At 35.5% G+C, this 21,156-nt stretch overlaps 1 protein-coding gene across 1 annotated transcript in view; it reads right to left on the reverse strand.

The window, feature by feature from the left end:
- Window positions 1-20,840, reverse strand: part of LOC120636447 (vasoactive intestinal polypeptide receptor 2-like) — a 36,173-nt gene extending 15,333 nt beyond the window's left edge. Inside the window, exons 1-2 of the mRNA XM_039907925.1 lie at window positions 20,766-20,840; window positions 1,839-1,954 (exon numbers count right to left, since the gene is read on the reverse strand). Of these exons, the coding sequence (XP_039763859.1) occupies window positions 1,839-1,954; window positions 20,766-20,840 (191 nt within the window). The remainder of the gene's footprint in view (window positions 1-1,838; window positions 1,955-20,765) is intronic.
- Window positions 20,841-21,156: the final 316 nt, after the last annotated feature.

Genomic DNA, 21,156 nt, shown 5'->3' on the forward strand with positions numbered 1-21,156 from the left:
AATATGAATGAAAATAGGTTTCTCTAATGCTTAGACATCAGTTCGGAAAATATTTTATCCATATCTACACCTAAAGTGGTAAAGAGGCTTTGGAAGTACATTATTAGTCCTATGTTTTTGCAGGAAGAGACGTCGTATTTGCATTTACATTTTTACTAAGTATAAATAGAAAATTCATTTATCAATTTTTTTTTATTACTTTTTATGGGTGGTAAAATAGGGGATGCATGTATATGCTGATTTTTTTTTTTACTAAGTCACAAACCTGAAATTTAGAAAATAGGTTTCTTATAAAGCCTAAACAACAGTTAAGAAAATATTTTATCCAAATATAATCCCTAAAGGGGTAAAACAGAGGTTAGAAGATACTATGAAAATGCTATGTTTTTGAAGTTCACCAAAATATGCATTAATTATATTTAATAATTAAAGTTAATATTATGAATAAATGGTTATTAGTCAGGGATGAACGTACAATAGACAATACATTTCTATTGCGGGAGCCCAGTAGATGAAGAAACAGTAGGTGCTGACTTGAGGAGTTCTAATTAGGACAGTAGCACATGGGATAAAATAACATAACTATATATATAAATGCCTATAATATAATATAAATGTGTTTCTTACTGTCTGTTTGTAGCTACCGTATAAACGATTGAACTATCTTTAAGAAATTTGTCGGTAGCTTTCGGTTTTTTTTTCGGCACCAACGCAGGTATTTTCAAGCTCACGGGAAATCAGGAAATCTACGCTGAGAATGTCGCGGGAATTCGCTTAAGTCACCCTAAGGTGAACACTACTAATATCCTTTATTAATGAGCTTTTTTTAAATCAGTTATAGATAATAATATAAACTTGACAGTATATGTATTACTGTGTTATTGTGACCTTATAACGTATAAATCATGGAACTGATTTTGAAGTTTTGCTTGAGATAGGCGTATGCCGTCTCGGGTTTCCTTCTAATTTCAGGGAAAATTAATATTTCAACGCGGACGAAGCCGCGGACAACCGCTCATAATATTATAAAGTAATAATCTTATATTGGCCCCATGTTATATTTACCCCTTTTTTACAAGTCACAGACCCCTCACATACATCCCATAATATTATCTCCTTTGCACTATGCCACCAAATTAAAGTTCTTTTTTATAGTAAAATGACACTGAAATGATGATCATCAATCAAATTTGTAAGGATGAATACTTTTTGCCTAGAAATGATGATCATCAATCATCATTTCAGTGTCATTACGGGATATATGTGTGCGGTCTGTGACTTGAAAAAAAGGGGTAAATATAACATGGGGCCAATATAACATTATTACCTTATAATATTATGAGCGGTTGTCTGCGACTTCGTCCGCGTTGAAATTTTTATTTTCCCTGAAATTAGAAGACAAACACACACACACACAAATATATATATATATATATATATGTATGTGTGTGTGTGTGTGTGTGTGTTTATCTTAATATATATAAATCTCCTGTCACGATGTTTGTCCGCGATGGACTCCTAAACTACTGAACCGATTTTAAATTAAATTGGCACACCGTGAGCAGTCTGGTCCAACTTAAGAGATAGGATAGCTTAGATCTTTAAGTAAAGTCGCAATTTTATTTTATTGCAAATTTTTTGTCTATAATTAATTGACAGTCACATGTTATATATATATATACTACTATACTCATTTAAGGCTTAGCGATACTGAATACTTTAAAAACAAAATCAAACGCAGACGAAGTCGCGGGCAACAGCTAGTATATATATATATATATGTGTGTGTTTTTTATAAATATATGTGTTTTATGTTTATATATATGTATATGACTGACCTTAATGTATCATCTGAGTATAATCGGATGGCGGCGTAGGAGAAATCGAAAATGACTGGCACACCAAATCCAATATACATACATATCTTTCGGGCAAGCTCCTCGTCGAAGAAAACCTGCAAAAAAGACCAGTTTGTAATAATTCTGGAATAACGAAATTCAATATACTTGATGCATAATTTACTATTACATCACACTTAAAAAAATCCTCGTAAAATTAACGTTATTATATCGATATAAATCTCATAATCCAAGATATTAGACACGCGGTTTTTATTTTAAATGACCGTACTTGTACTGTATTTATGATGGGCCGATTAACTTTAGTTAGTACCTCACTGCAAGTTATATGTATGAAGGTGGACCACTTTTAATGTAGCCGGGTGGTACAGATTATTTGTTTTAACCAACGTTTTATGCTGTTTAACATATGAGGCATTTCCTGAATCGAACAAATATTTTACCTTATGATTATATATACCTCAATTATGATAAATGAGCGTTTAATTTTATAAAATTATTCGTATTTTAAATACGAAAATACCATCTTAATTTTATTTTGAATATAGGCAGCGAACGATGATGGCTGGATATGGGTTTACGTTGGAGCGCAATAAAAAAACCCTTGCGCCATTTTCCGTTATTAATATGTTTGCTTTTTTGTCTATTATTAATAATTTAAAATGTTCAATCCACATTCACTTTAAACTGGAGAGTAGAGCAATAGTAGATTTACTCCTTCAGGAATATTAATGGAGGCACGCATCGCAAGTGAATGACCCGTTTCAACCAAAATCTCAGAGGAGGAGAGACTTTTATACAGTGGAAAAACATAAAAAAAATGGGTCAGCTATTTTCTGAAAACGTATTTAAAAGTTTATCCTATTTTTTTCCTCGCAAGTTTGATGAAAATCGTCACGCGTATGGTTATTACCATTACTTGTCACACTCTAGGCTTTCTTAGCGCGTTCGCTTTTAGCTGAAGCACCTAAGGTAGCATCGACTGTAAAATGTAATATGACCATCCTGATGAATACTATTCTACTCGTATATCCCTTAAATGACACTTACTTTTACAATGGAAAGGTATAGAAATACCGACTCCATTGCCATCCACACATATGTTGAGACTTCATAATATTGCAATAATAGGTGGAACATTTGGCACCAAAACTGTAAACAAACAAAAATTTAAATCATACGAGCGATATTCCATAACGGCTGCGGCCATAATATTTAGTCTACAGTCTAGGTGATACAAAGTGCCGTGCTGTGTTCATCGACCTGAGGCGTAGGTTCAGCCTCATGTACCTGTAATTACACCGGCAACAACACTCTTCAAACCGGAACAGAGTAATACTTCTTGGTGGTAGACAGAAACCTCGCGGTAATACTTCTCCAGATGTACTTCCAGCTCTATTTCGACGGCCGATTGGCGCAGTGGGCAGCGACCCTGCTTTCTGAGTCAAAGGCCGTGGGTTCGATTCCCACAACTGGAAAATTGTTTGTGTGATGAACAGGAATGTTTTTTAGTATCTGGGTGTTTATATGTATTTTATAAGTATTTATGTATATTATAAATAAAAAAAAATATTCATCAGTCATCTTAGCACCCATAACACAAGCTAAGCTTACTTTGGGTAAGCGTAGCTTGTGAGGGATTGGGATGTGTGTATTGTCGTAGTATATTTATTTATTTATTTATTTATTTATTACTACTAAAAACCACCCGGTTGTCAAAATCCAAACAGATCATCGGTTTAGATGATATAATGGTTATTATGACATTGGGTGTTTAAATGTTGAAAATAAGAAACTTTTTCAGAACTGTTATACTAAATTTCATTATAACGCTTCTGTGCTCTTTTTTCGATTCCGTCTGCGCAAAGGGTTTTACACAGACAGTTACTGACAGCTCGATGCGTGGTATGTGTATGAATTTCAAAAAAGAACTTAGTCATTTACGCGTGTTCTCTGCTCAACGCCCCACGCCGTTAAAAAAAACAGAATTAAGAAAATAAAGAACCCTGTTTCAGTCATTATTGCATGCAGTGCATTGTGACCAAAAACAGTGAATACGCCCCGCGCACGACTCACTTCACACACGCGGAATGTTGCCAGCTCACAAAATTATTCCCATTTCCCGATTTAATGGTAAGCGGTTAGAACATTAGGGGTAAAATAATTGCTGTCAACTGCTAAATGCTTTCCATTTGTGTGACAGACCGCCTGTTCGAGAAACACTACTAAATTGGAGTGGTTTTTTAAGTTTCAACATTAGTCGCGTACACGGTTTCTGTTTGTGCTTTATTCTGTGAAAAAAGTAGGTTAAACGAATCTTCTTATTTTCTTCGTTATTTTTACATTTCAAATTAATGTTTACGAATACCATAAAAAAATTCAAACTGTGCAGTGGTAAGTATAAATATTCCGCCGATCGGGACCTTCGAACATTAAAGAACATATTTCAGTGAATTTTTAATCATTCAATACATAAAAAGTGTAATTACTACTAAAATAATTATTTTTTTCTTAAATACTTAGTTTATTTGTGTATATTCTGTAATTGATGATATTAGGTTACTAGGACTAGCTGTTTTAATGTTAACATCAAGCTAACTGTTTTACAATATTTAAGAGGTTTCATATTATGGTGGTAGTTAAAGTCTACTAGCCAACTGTTGTTAATAAGGCATCAAAAAACTATTGTGATAATATTATCGCACTCTGCTTCGCTTCGTGTGATTTGAAACCCAAACTAGAGTTTTAATACCTCTTGTTATACAACAGTTGCATAATAACTATTATTTTGTTTATTATTTATACCAACATCTGTCAATACATAAAAGTCAAGAAATTAGTTGACTTAAAACTCATAACAGGTTTTCACTGATAAATGATATTTTCACTGAAAATTACACATACTGATGATGAAGGATAGCTGTGTAAGCTCGCTTAAACCACTCTTAGCACAAAACCAATGTTTAAAGGGTAGAAACAATCATTGTTGGCGGTTCAATTCCAGTTGTATCAAAAGTTTCCATTAATAAAGCCACATAAAAAAAAAAAAAAATATGTCGTTACGGCAAATGCGCAGTCTCATTAATGATATTCTTTGAATTTATTATTACTATTATATGGGTATTTATTAACCTACCTACCTACTTAATAATGAAAATATTAAATGTATATAAATTATGTTATCTAAATAAATCGAAATAGAAAACATCCAGGCATCTTGTGCCCCACAAGTGTAATTAAAAAATATGTCAAATCGAAAGAAACCTGCATCGTATGGTTAGAATGGTCGATTGCGGATCTTGTAATCCTCGGTTCGATTGCCAGGTAGGCCAACTGTTCTTTAGGTTATAGGGATTTCCATCACGCGTGCCTGGTGTTGGCAAATTTGGGCTCGAATACATGCCTCGAATTATAACTCACATTTTATAATAATTAATAAAGCAAAACATTGGATCAGCGTTTAAGTTTTTATTTTTATCTTTCTTAGCTTTGGTACAGTAGGTGATAGGCTGTGGATGGTGATGAAATAAATGTAAGAACCTTGCCCCGTGGTCTGCATATATTATTTAAAAAATATACGTTTTTTTGTAAGATGTAATAAATATGAATACTTACCGGATTTTCCCGCAATAGTTCTTCATTCTTTGTGATGAATTGGTCCCATATAATCCATAGGACGCCACTGACCGCAGATGAGAAAAAAAGGGATTTATGCAAAGAAACTCTGACGCTGCTCTGAGTTCTAAAAAAATTAAATCAATTAGTTGTGAAATTAACTTTAAAAACCAGCGGAATAATTCTAAATTCAATTTCACTCTCACGTTTTGTAAGCTAAAAACTCTACGATTGCAAGCGTGGTGTTTGTAATTAAGGGTAAATTGTTAAATAAGACTTCCAATAGACGGATCGCGCGAAATATTTCGTAACCTTTAAATGTAAAAGCTAAAGTGTTTGTTAATTTATTCTTCATGAGATTTATAAATTTTATAGCATTTATTTCATATGTTACTATTGCTATGACTCTTACGACTTGCCTTGTACCGCTTGTTTTAAGGCGCAGTGATAAGTATATGCACGTGAAGAAACATCATCATATTGAAATTGAGGCAAATGGTGCATTTAATGATTTAAATACCAATGGGTATTTATTGGAACTATATCGTGTACACCACGTGTGTAATTGCTAAAATGTAATCGTTCTTAGAGAACAGCAGTGTAGCCAATAATATGCAAGTACGATAAGGGGGACACCAACACTTGAAAAATTATAATTTTTGATAACTAATTATTATGAAATTAAGTAGGTAAGTCACATACCTGTGATTGCATTAGTAAGAGGCTATGTTTGGCTGTAAATTTAAGTCAATACAAATATAATAACGCTGAGTGTATAACGCACTTTTTCGCTTTACAAAAATATTATATTTCGCATGAACTTTGACGGAACTATAAAAAAATCGCACTGCAATGTAAAACTATGTAGCCAATTGGCCTTTTGCTAGCATTTAGATGTTACGGAAACCGTTTTCATTTCCGGATAGGGTCGAACGTTACGTTACAAAATTAGTGGTGTTCACTCCCATGCTTCGGAAAGCACTACACAGTATGGAGGAACTGCACTCTAAAAATTTTTCTTTCCTATCGAGAAAGACCGATCGATAGACGAGGGCTGAATCAATTTCCTAATTCAAAACTGGGGCTTATAATATTCTTGACAGATATGTCTTCAATTTCAAACAATATTTTGACCCTACCTGCAAATGAAACCGGTTTTCGTAGTAGAAAATAAAAAAAAGGCAATATTTAAACTGGTTTGAACTGGAACGTGTGCAAAATAAAGATATATATTTTAAAATTACATACGAAATAAATAAATAAACAAGAAAAAATAAAAGCAGAAAGGCGGAAGAATCACAATATGTGGACACTTAAAATTGCAGAAAATCATGCAAAAACCATGTAAACACTATTTGGTTTTTGAGCGTAAATATTGAACTGTATAATTACACAGATTTTCCTAAAAAGTAAACAATTCTCAAATGAAACATTACTTACTTGAAAATGAAAAATACTCCGAGTGCCATCGCTAGCATTAGGGCAGATAACGCGTATCCAACGACGTGTAAAGTTTCGATAAATGTCCGGAACTGAAATAAGAGTAATATGTTATGATCCAGTTAAGGTAGAGCTATAGCGAAACAGCCTTAGTACAAGATTTCCTCGCTAGCAATCGAGAAGTCCAAGTAATGTGAAAGAGTGCTGTAAATCTGTTTTTTAAAAACGTTTCTAAAGTCTGATCTAAAGTTTCAAATTTTTGGAAAATTTAAGCTTTAAAACAATGAAAATTAGATTCATTTTACTCTGATTTCCATACTCGAAAACGATTCCCCGATTGTGTGCATGCATGTATTTTAGTAACATACTGTATGGATGTGATAAACTTAGAATTAGACTTTAAATATAGCCCTCATATATATTATTTCATGGATGAATACTGAAAACCAACAGGGTCCATAATCTGGTTTTGGAATGATTCAGGCAGCATTCAGTCTAGCCCGGTATAAAAACATATATAATATACCCTATATTATATATGTTTTTCTATTAAATCTTTTTAGAGACTAGCTTTACTGTCTATTTTGAGTATTACGTTTTTTGTTATGAGCTAGTTTTTAAAATGATTTTATTTAGCTTGCTTTTATAAGTCTTATTTGTGTCTTCTGTTTGTTCAATCTACAAGATCATTTTAATTGATGTTGGCCAAAAGATAATAGCATGTTATAGAATGGCGTTCGAAAGTAAATAAAAGAAACCTTCAAAGAATCTCCATAACCTATACTGTAAATTATGACATTTAAGCTTGTAAGCAAGAGGGAACGGTCGTTGCGGGGAGCGGGAAGTTGTTGCGGTAAATGAGACGCCGTAGTCAGAGGGTAACGTCTGTATATTAACAGTTACAATAAGTAATAGTTGTGAGAGAAAACCGATATCAGGGTACCAAGAGTCAGGGCCGTATAGTCGGCCGCAAACACCTGGGAGTGCTTTGATGCTCGGTGAGATGCATCCCCAAGAGATGTTGACTTTGTTATTCATTGTAAAGTCAATACCTCCTTAGGATGCTACGGTTTCGGAGCGAAACGTGCGTGCAGGGTCTTTATAAACAAAAAGTGGATATAAACAGTCGACTTACAAGAAATTGTCATAAATTAGTGACATCTGCATATCGTCTGCGAAAGGTGCAGAAGTCATTTGTGGGATTGAGTATACGCTTTTTATAATATGATTCCTATGGTAATTTTGGACCTACCAATGCATAAGTTTAAAGAATGTGTTAAAACACATTTATTACAGCGAGGTTATTATACAATTGATGATTTACTTAATGACAAGGTTTCTTGAAAGCATCCGGCTCCGCTTTCATCTCTCACAAGATAGAAATATGAATGTTAAAATGTAAAATGAAAATTTTTGATGTTGGAAAAGAGCAACTGCTGTGTTTCTTGCCGGCTTCTTCTCGGTAGAATCTGCCTTCAGAACCGGTGGTAGAGTCACTACACACGGACAGACTTGACGTTTCAAAAGTGCTTGTATTAGGCCTTTTTGAAATAAATGTTTTTTTTTTTTTTTTGGCATTTTCCTAAAGTAATCATCTTAAAATAATCGTCCTACCATACAAATAGCCGGCATACCAATAATAATCTGGTATTTTGTTGTGAGCGTACTATTGTACGCTCACAACAAAATACCAGAATATACCTTCCAGCAGTAAACGTCCATTTAATACCAATAGATGAAAGGAGATAAAAAATTACCTGTAGTCTTGGGGCTTGCGCATTATTAAATTTATTGTGTCGTTATAGAATCGAATTATATATATCGAATTTTTTGCAAACCCTACTTGTAATTGTAATTTATTCGCCAAATAATAGAGTCCACATTTCTGTGGACTCCATTAAATGGTATCCAAACTAAACATCATCGTCATCATCATCGACCCATTATCTGCCTACTACAGGGCACGGTCTGCTCTCAGACTGAGAAGGGTACAGGCCGTAGTCTACCACGCTAGCCAGTGCGGATTGGTAGACTTCACACGCCGTTAAAGTCAAAGTCAAAAATATCTTTATTCAAGTAGGCTCATAGGTGGCACTTTTGATGCGTACATAAGAATTACACGGTAGTGAGATGATGGCGATTACCACATTCGTAAACTTAAAACTAAAGCTACGAGGGTTCCAAACGCGTCCTGGTCTAAGAAGAAGCCCACAACAAACTTAGCCGGGTGTTTTTTTTGTGAGAATATTATGGAGAACTCTCAGACATTCAGGTTTTCTCACGATGTTTTCCTTCACCGTTGAACCTTCCTATGACTTAAGGACCAAACTAAATGTGTATGCAAAACTTCAGTCAGTTTTTTGAGATATAAGCTTAAAAAAATTTGCAGTTTAATTTGTTACCAACCTACCTACAACTAATATACAAACATTGTACAAGTAATTATAGAAAAATTATTATACTTAATTAAATGACTATTATAGTAGTTATTAATAAAAATACGCACCGCCATTCGTCCTTCGTCGCCTGGTCCCGTGCAATTTTTAGCACTGAAAAAAAAAAAATGTTAGTATTTTATTAATGCTAAAATTTCTTAGTAAATCTCTCCTGCAACATACATTGGCCTGAAGGATTTTTTTTTATTGGCCCCAGATTATTCAAACCAAAACATTATTGAAACCAAAAAAATACATTTTAAATTATTATTTTTATACACTCCAATTCCTTTGTTTTTATGACATATAAAGTGCGGCGAATGTAATTTTAAGTAAACCATCATAAGAGATATTGTAGAATTGATTTTACTATTTTATTATTCTGTTAAGTGGAAAACAGCTCAAATTGCCTCCTTAGTCACGTGTTCAAATACGGATCACGAGCTTGGCGATTCCTTGGTTTGGCTTAATATAAGTGGAAATTTGGTGTCCAACTTCATACCTCGGCAAGCACGTAAAGTCATAGGTCCCAGTTATCATCTCAGTTTAAGCTCGCCAATCAACCTACCTAAGCGCAGCGTAGTGGTATGCTCTTGAACCAAATGAAACAAGGCTGGCCAAATGAAGGCCTGTGCTTGAAGCAGAGGTGAAATAATACCCTAAGTGGAAAAAAAAAGTTATTCTACGAAATTACATTATACAATTATTATTCATGTTTAGCCATTAATCAAATAATGGTATATTTATACCACCGTTCCAGACCCTCATATATGATTTGGTACGTGTGCAAGTGTCATCAAGTCTAAAGAGCGTTGGTAATATCCATTGAGAAGTTTGATATCAATTATATTTCATAACCACTTTTGTCGAACAAAAATGGTACGACAATTACCTAGCTAGGAAGAAAAATGGCGAAGGAAACCATTTTGCTTATAAAAAATTAAATATACCGGAAATTAGCTAAAGTAAGCCCCGAACTGGGAAGCGCAGCGTTGGTCGACCCCCAACGAGGTGGACAGACGACATTAAGTGCGTCGCAGGTAGCCGCTGGATCCAAGCGGCACAGAACCGTGGAATTTGGAACTCCCTACAAAAGACCTATGTCCAGCAGTGGACGTCTATATGTTGATATGATGATGATGAGACAATTTAGTAGAAAAATTAATTAAGAATGTTAATCCGGAAAAACTTATGGATTTGGATACGTCTATTTAGAGTGAATCTAAATCTATTTGGTCGTATAGGTAATATTAAATAACCCTTTGAGAGTTATTTAGCTGACCTGCAAATACACGTGTGGCTTATCGTATATATCGAAATAGGTGGAGAATATGTTGAAAATTATGGATCTAAATAATGCAAATATAGCTAGTAAATAAACGAATCGTATTAATAGATAGCCGCACCATTTCTGTTACTCGCTATATTGCAATATTTCCATACATCATTTTCAACGTATTTTCCGCCCCCATATTTGAAATACTCAATATAAACTGTACACGTGTTCTCTATCCCTACAGTATCCCCCTTAGTAGGGGACTAAGGCTTCGCAATACCTATTGCCTCATGTGCATTTCTGTTTTAATCGAGTTCTGAAAAGGAAGTTATCAGTTTGAGATATATTATTTGTTTATTTCTTTATTAGCTTTTCAAGGGAAACAAACAGTATTATTACACATAAAAGTAATGCCGTATTTTTGTATAATATAAACCAATGAAGTTTCCACAACTTCAAATATAATTTTCACGAGGGAAATAATAGCTAGATTTGCCCTTGGTTGACCTTGACCATTTGGATGGTGGGTTTTCTCTAGCCTTAAGTAGTAAAACAAGGGTTGGAAGTTTGTATGAAAATGCTAAGAAGCTTTTTGAAGTTGTCATTATTTATTATATTATATTCGTTATGGGCTAATAAGTCAGGGAGGGTATAACAGATAAGAAATCTTAAATTCGGGAACCAGCCCAGTAGATGAAGGAACAGACGGCGATGACTTGAGAGGTTCCAATTAGGACAGGAGCATACTGGATAAACGGATTCTTTGACACTTCGCTTACGCAATAACCAGCAATATAATAATATAACTATTGGCGTGCATAGAGGATATGCACAGGGTATGCAGATGTCATAAAATGAAGAAAATCTCCAGTACGAGTTATAAATACTTAAGGGGAGGATTTTTAAATACTTATAGTACACCTGTAAACACCCAGACACTGAAAAACATTCATGTTCATCACACAAAGATTCTCCAGTTGTGGTAATCGAACCCACGGTCTTGAACTCGGAAAGCAGGGTCTCTGCCCACTGCGCCAATCGGCCGTCAAAATACTAAGATAGTATTTAAGTATATTATTGTATATGTTTATGTGTATTAGTTTTAGAAATTTAAATATCACTTGCTTTAACGGCGAAGGAATACCATCGTGAGGAAACCTGCATGCCTGCGAGTTCTCCATTATGTTCCCAACTGTGTGTGAAGCCTACCAATCTGCACTTTGCCGGAGTGATAGACTGCGGCTTAAACCCTCTTTCTTATTCTGAAATTTGACTGGTGCCCTGTAGTGAGTGGGCCGGTAATATAAGTATGTAATAGTATTGCATATAAGTAAACCAACGAAAAATAATTTTTTCTAGGGAAATAATAATTACAAACTAAAAATTAATATCTATCTATCGAAAGTGTGTGGGTATGTTCCGTATAGGCTCCGAAACGGCTGGACCGATTTCAATGAAATCTTCGGATTGACCTGGTGAGTAATCCTGTAAAGTTTGGTGACGATCGGAGCACTCCTATTTTTGAACTGATAAACTGTCAAATACAGCTTTTATTTACTATGATGATATTCTATTGTTGGGTGTACAAGGGTGTAGATAATGATCTTCACCCGCTCGAGAAGAGAATAGAAGAGAATGAATACGGAGAGAAATAAATGATTTAATATATTATGAGACATAAATTAAAAATTTAATGATGTAAGTTTATTGTTCAAATTAAATAAAGCAAAATCTAGCCCGGCGAAGCGGGCTGGTTACGCTAGTTTACTATAAATATAAGCTGCCTAACTGTTCATTTATGGGTACCGTACCCAAAATGCTGGCGCTATTGCCCTATTATAAATAAGCGCCAGCTCTTGAGTCACCAGACGTAAGGACTAATTTTTTGGATATGATGTTAATAAAATTTTACAAGTTATATATGCATATAAGTTTTAGTTACTTCACAAATTTTAGACCGCAGCAACTGTCGCTGCAGCATAATCTTTTAAAATTGTATGTTTAGTAATGCAATCAGTTCATTCAAATATCCTTATGTTGAAAGCCTCTGACAGAAAAAACTAATATGCCTTCTACAAAGCCTTTCCTTAAGTTTGTTAAAGAATGTTGACATTTGGACCACATTAGAAGTATTCCGTTTCAAACAAAACTAGATTTTTTAAATTGGTAATAGAGGAATTGAATAAAAATCAAATAGAGGATCCCTCTTTTTTGAAGTCGTTTAAAAATTATCAGTGAATTGTAATTCAGGGCGCCCTAGAAATTTTATACCGCAAAGCGAAAGTGTTAAACAGCAACAGAAAAGGTTGAAGTTGTGTAATATCTAGGTCATATAGTAACCGAGACATTGACCGGACGCGAAGGTTGATGTTGGTTAGAGCTAATATGGAAATTCACAGTTTTTACGGTGCTCTATGGATGTCAACAGAACACTTTTCGCGGTTTAGTGAACTTCATTATATACCTGTGACCTGTGAGTATACTGATAACAAATATTGGACAACGCTCTTCCGGTCTTGTAAAACAATGAATTAAGGATGTTAATAGTATTCCTTCGCAAATTCAGAGCATCAGCGAGGTTTACTTAGATAAATTTATACTGCTTCAATAACAATACAGATAGCCATCTTCTCGTATAGAATCTAGAACCTCCACGGTGCTCCAATGTTGGCTAGCAGACTTAACTATTGTATTGAAACAATTTGTTAACGATATATATTACTTTTGCCCAACCCAGAAATCAACCCAACCAAAGGATCCCTAGCAAATCCCATCATCAAGGGAATATCTTAATAGTTTGAAACGTTTTTTCTATAGGAATATAGTAAAGGCATTGAAGTCAAGCTACGCCAAAAGACTCGAAAACGCTCGGTCTTCCATTCATTGAGCTTACCCTACGCGACCTTCGATGCGCTACAGAGGTCAATGACTCAGCCTCGTAGACTAAATTCATTCAGGAACCTTTTGCTTTACTCGGTTTAACACGAATACTATGTAGAGGCAAAGTTTTTTGATTTAGTTCAATGTTAGTATTGGAAATGGGTTGATATGATGATGATAATTATGCACTTTTGCCATCTCATAGTTAGTTCTTGATCCCTTTACTAAAAAAAACATTCGGACGGGAATAAATAAAAATTTGAAGAGTTTGGACTGCCCCAATCCATCAAGTGACTCAGCAGTTTTATTCATCACCATCATATCAACATATAGACGTCCACTGCTGGACAAAGGCCTTTTGTAGGGACTCCAAAATTCCACGGTTTTGTGACGCTTGGATCCAGCGGCTACCTGCGACGCGCTAAATGTCGTCTGACCACCTCGTTTGGGGTCGACCAACGCTTACCAGTCGAGACTGCTATTCCAGCACCTCAGGACCCTATCATATATATATCCATCCTTTCTCCGAACTATGTGCCCCGCCCATTGCCACTTCAGCTTCGCGACTCGTTGAGCTATGTCGGTAACTCTGGTTTTTGTACGGATCTCTTTTTTGATTTGATATCGTAGAGATACTCTGAGTATAGCTCTCTCCATCGCCAGCTGAATGACTATGAGGCTTCTTATGAGGCCCATAGTTAAGGCAGTTTTAATATGAAGAGGCAATAACAGAGTTTCACCTTGGATAAATTATCATGCTGTTGGCAACTAAGAGTTCCACCTTTGAACTTCTTCAACAGAACCGGAATCACAATTGCAAAAGAGTTCTATTTAAGAAGACGATTCTGATGATTGCATGTATGTAAGTGGAAGTGAATTAAAAATAAGTATTTAATACTGCGCCTATAGAAAAATAAAAGGCAATTTGTATTTTATGATAGAAGCCACTTTTATATAATTAAAAAAATAAAGTGAGAGTAATTGGAAAATCTCTTTCGTATCTGGTCTGGGTCCAAAATAAAAATTCTCCTTTGTTCACGTTGTCAAAAAATCCATAATTTCATATAATTTGGAAAAACTAATTCAATTATCCCCCATGCTTGAATTCGTTATTTACTTTATGAGATGTTTCACACAGTAACACTAATATTAAAATGGGTTAGTAATAATATTCATCATCGTCATTATCAACTCATTATCGGTCCAACGCTGGGCACGGGTCTCCTCGCAGAATGACGAGGCCGAAGTCCATTACACTGGCCAAGTGCGAATCGGTAGATTTCACACGCCTTTAAGAATATTTTAGAGATGTTCTCTTTCAACGGGAAATCAAGTGATATTTAATTGCATAGATTAAACTAGCTAACTAACTAACTAACTACAGAACGGATTCAAATAAAATTCTGTATAGTTGTAGCTGATATATGTCAACATATAGGATACTTTTTATCCCGATAAACAAGTTTCCTCCAGGAAATGGTATGAAATTATTTATCAATATTTCTTTATACCACCGTTAAATTTGATTCAATTGTAATAATTCTTTTTTTATTTGAAAGTGTATACATTAAGCATGTATTGTCTAATTTTAATGAAGATCTGATAAATATTGTCGAAGATAAAGGACGTAATTCTTCACAGATAACAGCACGTCGCAAGGCATATGGAACAACGATCGAATGTAATAGGTAATTTTGGACCTACCAATGCATAAGTTTAAAGAATGTGTTAAAACACATTTATTACAGCGAGGTTATTATACAATTGATGAGTTTCTTAATGACAAGGTTGCTTGGAAGCATCCGGCTCCGCTTTCATCTCTCACAAGATAGAAAAATGAATGTTAAAATATAAAATGTAAATTTTTGATGTTGGAAAAGAGCAACTGCTGAGTTTCTTGCCGGCTTCTTCTCGGTAGAATCTGCCTTCCGAACCGGTGGTAGAGTCACTACACACGGACAGACTTGACGTTTCAAAAGTGCTTGTATTAGGCCTACTTGAAATAAATGAATTTTGAATTTTGAATTTTTTTGAATGCATGCGTACCATCTTGGAATAGCTCATAGGCTTATTTTTATCCCGGAAAAGCAAACAGCTCCTACAGGATAGCATCGCCATTTTTTCCGTATTTGTCTTTCAAAATCCGCGCAACGGAGTTTTAGATTAACGTGGTTTATTTAGATAGGCATAGTTGAAATATTATCAAGCTTTTTAGTTTGTTTGGTTGAACACGCTAATCTAAGAAAATGCAGTTTCGATTTTGTTTTTTTTTTGATTGGTAGTATCAATTAAGGCTGTTGTAATGTTATACAACATCACGCTACAACAAAAAATATCCTTTTTGAGAGATTTCAATGCGTGCGATGGGTGAACGGTAAACGTTACGCCAAACGAGGGAAATTATTTATCTTGTAAGTATATCGGAATTGTTTCTTTAAAGTTCTATAAAACAGTCCGCGACAACATACGAATACTTTTTGAAGTTGACTCAATCGCGGACGAAGTTGCGTGGGTCCGCTAGTATTATATATTATTGACTGTGAGATGGTGATTACAAAAAAAAATACTCTGCTGAGTTTGTCGTTTTTGGTCGATCATACCCTTCCCTTAAGAAAGACCCTTAAGATCGAAGTACTAATTACTCATCTTTGTAAGCTAGTTGAGAGTGTCGTCCGTATGCTGTAAGTCGCGGAATATACATAAGTCAGGTGTAAACACAGTAAGCTTATAAATATAGTCACACATTAAATCAATGTGTAAACACGTCACGTGGCGCCTTAAAACTCTCTTAGAGAAACTTACAGCTTTTTGAAGCAGTGTTGATAAGTTCACGCTTACAAAAATCAATTCATTCCCAAGATGTTGAAAAATAATCGGGTCGGAATACAGTAAAATATAGTTTAGAAAAAGATTATACTTTTTTTTTCATGTCGCCGAAACGTCTCACTGTACAGATCTCACGTCAGTGTGACTGTTTTAGAGAATTAATATGTAATTTAAGATTTAATAAACTCCCGACTTTCAATATACTGTGTATTTTTCTACTAGTCAAACCCTTTCATTCGGTACCCATATTGAGTTGTGAAAAAAATAACACTTTTGTGGTGGCGGCCATCTTGGATTTGAAATGCCACAGTGTCTAGTATTCTACTAGTTAAGCAAAAAAAGGTATGTATAATATGAATTAATAGTATAAATAATAGCGGTAGCTACACATCGGCGATAATTAGGCATTGCCACAGACTTTAGATGTAAATGGGTTCGTACGCACTTACATAAACTTTAATTTCCCTCCAATTACATGCTTATCTTACGGTAAGGCTTTTATGTGTAAAGTGATTTTATGTAAATCTTGCATAAGTCTATAAGTAAAACTCACAGATATAACCTCAGACCAGGGCGAGTTTGGAACTCTAGAAGTTTTAGGTTTAAGTTGGCGAACGTAGTTATCACCATCCGCTTTTCAATAATTATGTACACGTAATTGCAAAAAAAAACATATAACACCCATTTGCAAAAAAAAAAAAAAAATGGGCAACCAAAACTTTCCTTACAACTATGGAAATCTTAAACAAAAGAGTTTTTATCGGAGTTCAATTAATTAGCAACACTTGTCTACGTTTTAGAAAGTACTGGGAAGTAAAATAAAATATTCTAATTTGGGAATTACAAAGTTATTCAAAATATTCTTTTCGATCCGAGCATTTGCTCGCAGTTTTAGTTTGGATTCTGTGTTACAAATAAATAAAAAACGTTTTTGTAATTTCAATAAAATCATTTTGATGTAAAGTTAGATAGTAGAAATTATTTTTTTGTGATAAATTTTATACTGTAATATGCCAGACAAGATAATTATCGCTGGTAATATAGTGATTCTTCTCCAAGAAGGCTTTATCCAATGCTATGTATCAGAACGTTTTACTGTTCAGCAGATCTGGACTAGGATTCAAGAAACCGGTTCTTTGAAAGAAGATCGAGATCAGGAAGAAAACGATGTACTTAGCCAAGAGACGATCTATATATTGTGAGCAAAACTTACGAAATCGGAAGTCTACCAACAATAGCATCAAAAAGAATCTTGAAGATGTAAGAAATGTGAGTATTAGCGTATGGCCTGTCAGGAGGAGACTATAAAAAGACGATATACACATTCGAAATCCAGCTAAGAGTCCTAAATTACTCCGTGGGCACAATGCAAGGTTAAAATTTTTCCAAAATTGTGCTAAGTTGATGGATGTAGAGTGGAGCAAGGTTTTATTTTCAGATGAAGCCAGAATCTCTTTAATTGGTGAGTGCTAAGAAGACCAGGAGAGCGTTCTGCATAGGTAGGTTTTAAATAAATTACGCCGTACTCTGGCTCTGTCATGTTTCGGGCTGGCATTCCTTCTGCAGATCGTACAGATTTAGTTTCAAATACACAACGCTACATCATGGAACTCTTTATTCATCATGCACAACAAGCTTTAGCTGGAAGTGCTGCTGTGTTAATGGACGAAAATGCTTGAGCCCGCCGAGTGGGCGATGTTGTTGCTTACTTAAGTGAAGTTGGGATCCGATTTAGATTGGCCAGCCAAAGTACCGATTTCAACCCTATTGAGCATAGGACTTCCTCAAATGACGTGTTAGAACTGCACACAGAGCCCCACAGAACATGCTAGAGCTTTAAATTCCTATTACGGCCGAATGCCTAATGCCTGCTCCTATGTAATAATCACCTTATTACCCAGGAGCTTATGAAAACCTCGCCCAAAGCATGCCACGCAGACTTGTAGCAGTTATTTCAGCGAGAGGAGGCCACACTCAATTTTTTTTTTTATTGTTAGTACCTTTTAGTAAATAAAGAAGAAAAAGAATTAAGCTATCTTATTTTTTGGTAAAAAGAGTAATGAAAATCAAAATAAAACAAATTAAGGTCGACTAAAGGAAATACTTACTCATTGGCATACAGTCGTGCGTTGATCGAGGTTGGTATTCCCAGAACATGGTACTGATGCGCTAGGTATAGATGCGGTACTAGCAGAATGAGAGTGACGCGAAAGAGAATCCCCATCTGAAACAAGATTTTATAGCTTAGTCAGGTATGTTCCCATAGATATCGTTCGAAGGTTTGAAATAAGAATACGTGATTCTTGTAAGATTTTAATCAGCTCTTCTGTCCAAGGTTCTAGAACAAATTTCTATTCAAAAGTGAACCGTAGTTCAGAATGGTAGCTGGAGTCATTAGATATCACGCTTAATCATTTGTTCCACGTAGGAAGTTGTTCACTTCTCGCATTACTTTCTTGTTTCGTATCTTATATCTTTAAACGAGCAATTCTTGCATATATATATTTAGAATCTCGGATTCGGCTTTAACGATTTTCATGAAATTTAGTATACAGGGGGTTTCGGGGGCGATAAATCCATCTAGCTAGGATTCATTATTAGAAAATGTCATTTTATTCGTGTTTTCCAGTAATAACCGATTTGGTGAAGACGAAGTTGCACGGGTCAGCTAGTGTTTTTGTATGAAGGCAAATACTAACAAATTGCTTTGCCACGTGAATTTATGAAATGTAAGTTCCAATGGTTCTTTGTAATATAATTATTCTAATAATAAAACTGAAGAGAGTGCCGTCACGGCAAACGATATGACACTTTTGCGTTTGAGGGCGTGTACCTGTGTATAATTATAATATTTTTTATCAATAAAATGATATAAAATGGGAATGTGTATACAATAGGAGAATAAATATGTATCAAGACGGGGGACCGCAGCTGAAAATGGTTGTAAGCGGCAAAAGGTATGCCTAATAGAGAGTTATATATTTGTTCCGTTTGCCGTGGAGACCCTGGGGTTTGTGCAAAAATTCGTGCCAGACATTCACATTCGTTACACCTCGGTTGATAGCCTTGTCTGGTGACAGAAGGATCTGGATCATTTGTAGCGAAAATAATCAACATGGCTTCAGCGCGGAAATGCAGCTTACATTCTAGGTAGTATTCCACGAGGGCATGACGTTTACAGTAATTCGTTTATTCGTTAATTCGTTAGTTTTATTGTAATACAATAAAACTTGTAACTATACTTTATAATCAATAAAAAAAATTACATAGGAGGTACTACGTATGGCCAGATCCTAACATGACGTCAAATAAAGACTGTATTTTCGTCTCTCAATGTTCGGGCTATTAAATGTCAAAGAGAGTTTTCAAATTGGTAGTTCTGGAGTTCAACACCCACGCAAAAAAATTGGACGTCACGAAACACGTGTAAAAGTTTCTTCTGCTATTCGGCTCAACGTACCCAGTCTCCTAGCAAACAAATCCATGTATTTTACTCTTTTATTTGTGAACTTTTATATCAATTTATTGTCATCGATATTATGGTACTTAACAAATGACGGACTTTTCTTTCATTTTCTTTTAATTCAATTCGGGTTAAATAGAATTGAGGTAGTTTCAGAGAGAAAACTAGTTCGACCTGTTCAGCGTAGACGTTATGACAGGGTCCAGAAAAATATTATCGAATAAAAAAAAACATAATCAATTAATCCGATTGGGAGTTACGATGCCACAGACACACACATAGACCGTCACGCATGACTGACAGTCAAGCACTCACGCACGTAATCCCCCCACATTCACACACGCAAGCACGCGCGCATGCAAGCTCGTATTCCCCTACACACACACAAAAGCACGCACGGGCGCACACGCTATCCCAACACACACACAATCTCACACGCGAGCATGCACTAACACACCCCCACCCCTCCCCACACACACACACACACACTCAAACACGCAAGCACGCTCCCATGCACGTACGCACCCACACACACAGAAAATTTTAAGGGTTAACATATACATTCTGAAAGAATAATACAAATAACCATACTTATATTATAAAATGCGAAAGTGTGTTTATTGCTACCTACGTTCGGCTCAAAAAGCTCAACCGATTTTGATGAAATTTGGCGCCCCTACGAGAGGAGATCCGAAAGTTCGTCGAATGGAGGGGATGGAGTGGGGATAGTGTCATACTATTTCGGGACTCATCATTAGTATATAAATAGAGTTTCAGCTTCACTGCGTAATTCTTTCACGAACACAGACCTGCTGAACGGGTCAATCGGGAAGAAAGCTGATACTATGGCGAAAATTGAAAACTGCGCTGTGATAAAATTCCTTACTAAGCAAGGAAAGAACGCTCTGACCATTTTGAATGATATGAAAACCGTTTATGGGGAACAGTGCCCTAGTAAATCAATGAGTTACAGGTGGCGTAGTCTTCTTAAACATGGTCGGGGGTCGATTAAGGACGACCTTCAGGAAGGCCACCAAATCAGACATCATTGAAAAAGTGGAAAAAATTGTACTGGAACGTACGAGAAATTGTACGTTCGAAGACAAAACAGTTATCTGCATTACATAGAGTATTAGATACTACCATTTAGCGAATCCTACACGACCACCTGGGTATGACAAAAGTCAGTGCAAGATGGGACCAAGAATGCTTGCGCCTCTTCAAAAACAGCAACGCGTCGATGCGTCAAATCAATTTTTCGAGTTGTGTAGTGACGAACCTGCACAAATTTTGGAGCGGAAAGTTACCACAAATGAAAAATGGGTTCAACACATTCAGCCTGAGTCCAAACAAGAGTCCATG

This window comes from Pararge aegeria, chromosome Z (genome assembly GCF_905163445.1).
Source record: "Pararge aegeria chromosome Z, ilParAegt1.1, whole genome shotgun sequence".
NCBI lineage: Eukaryota > Metazoa > Arthropoda > Insecta > Lepidoptera > Nymphalidae > Pararge > Pararge aegeria.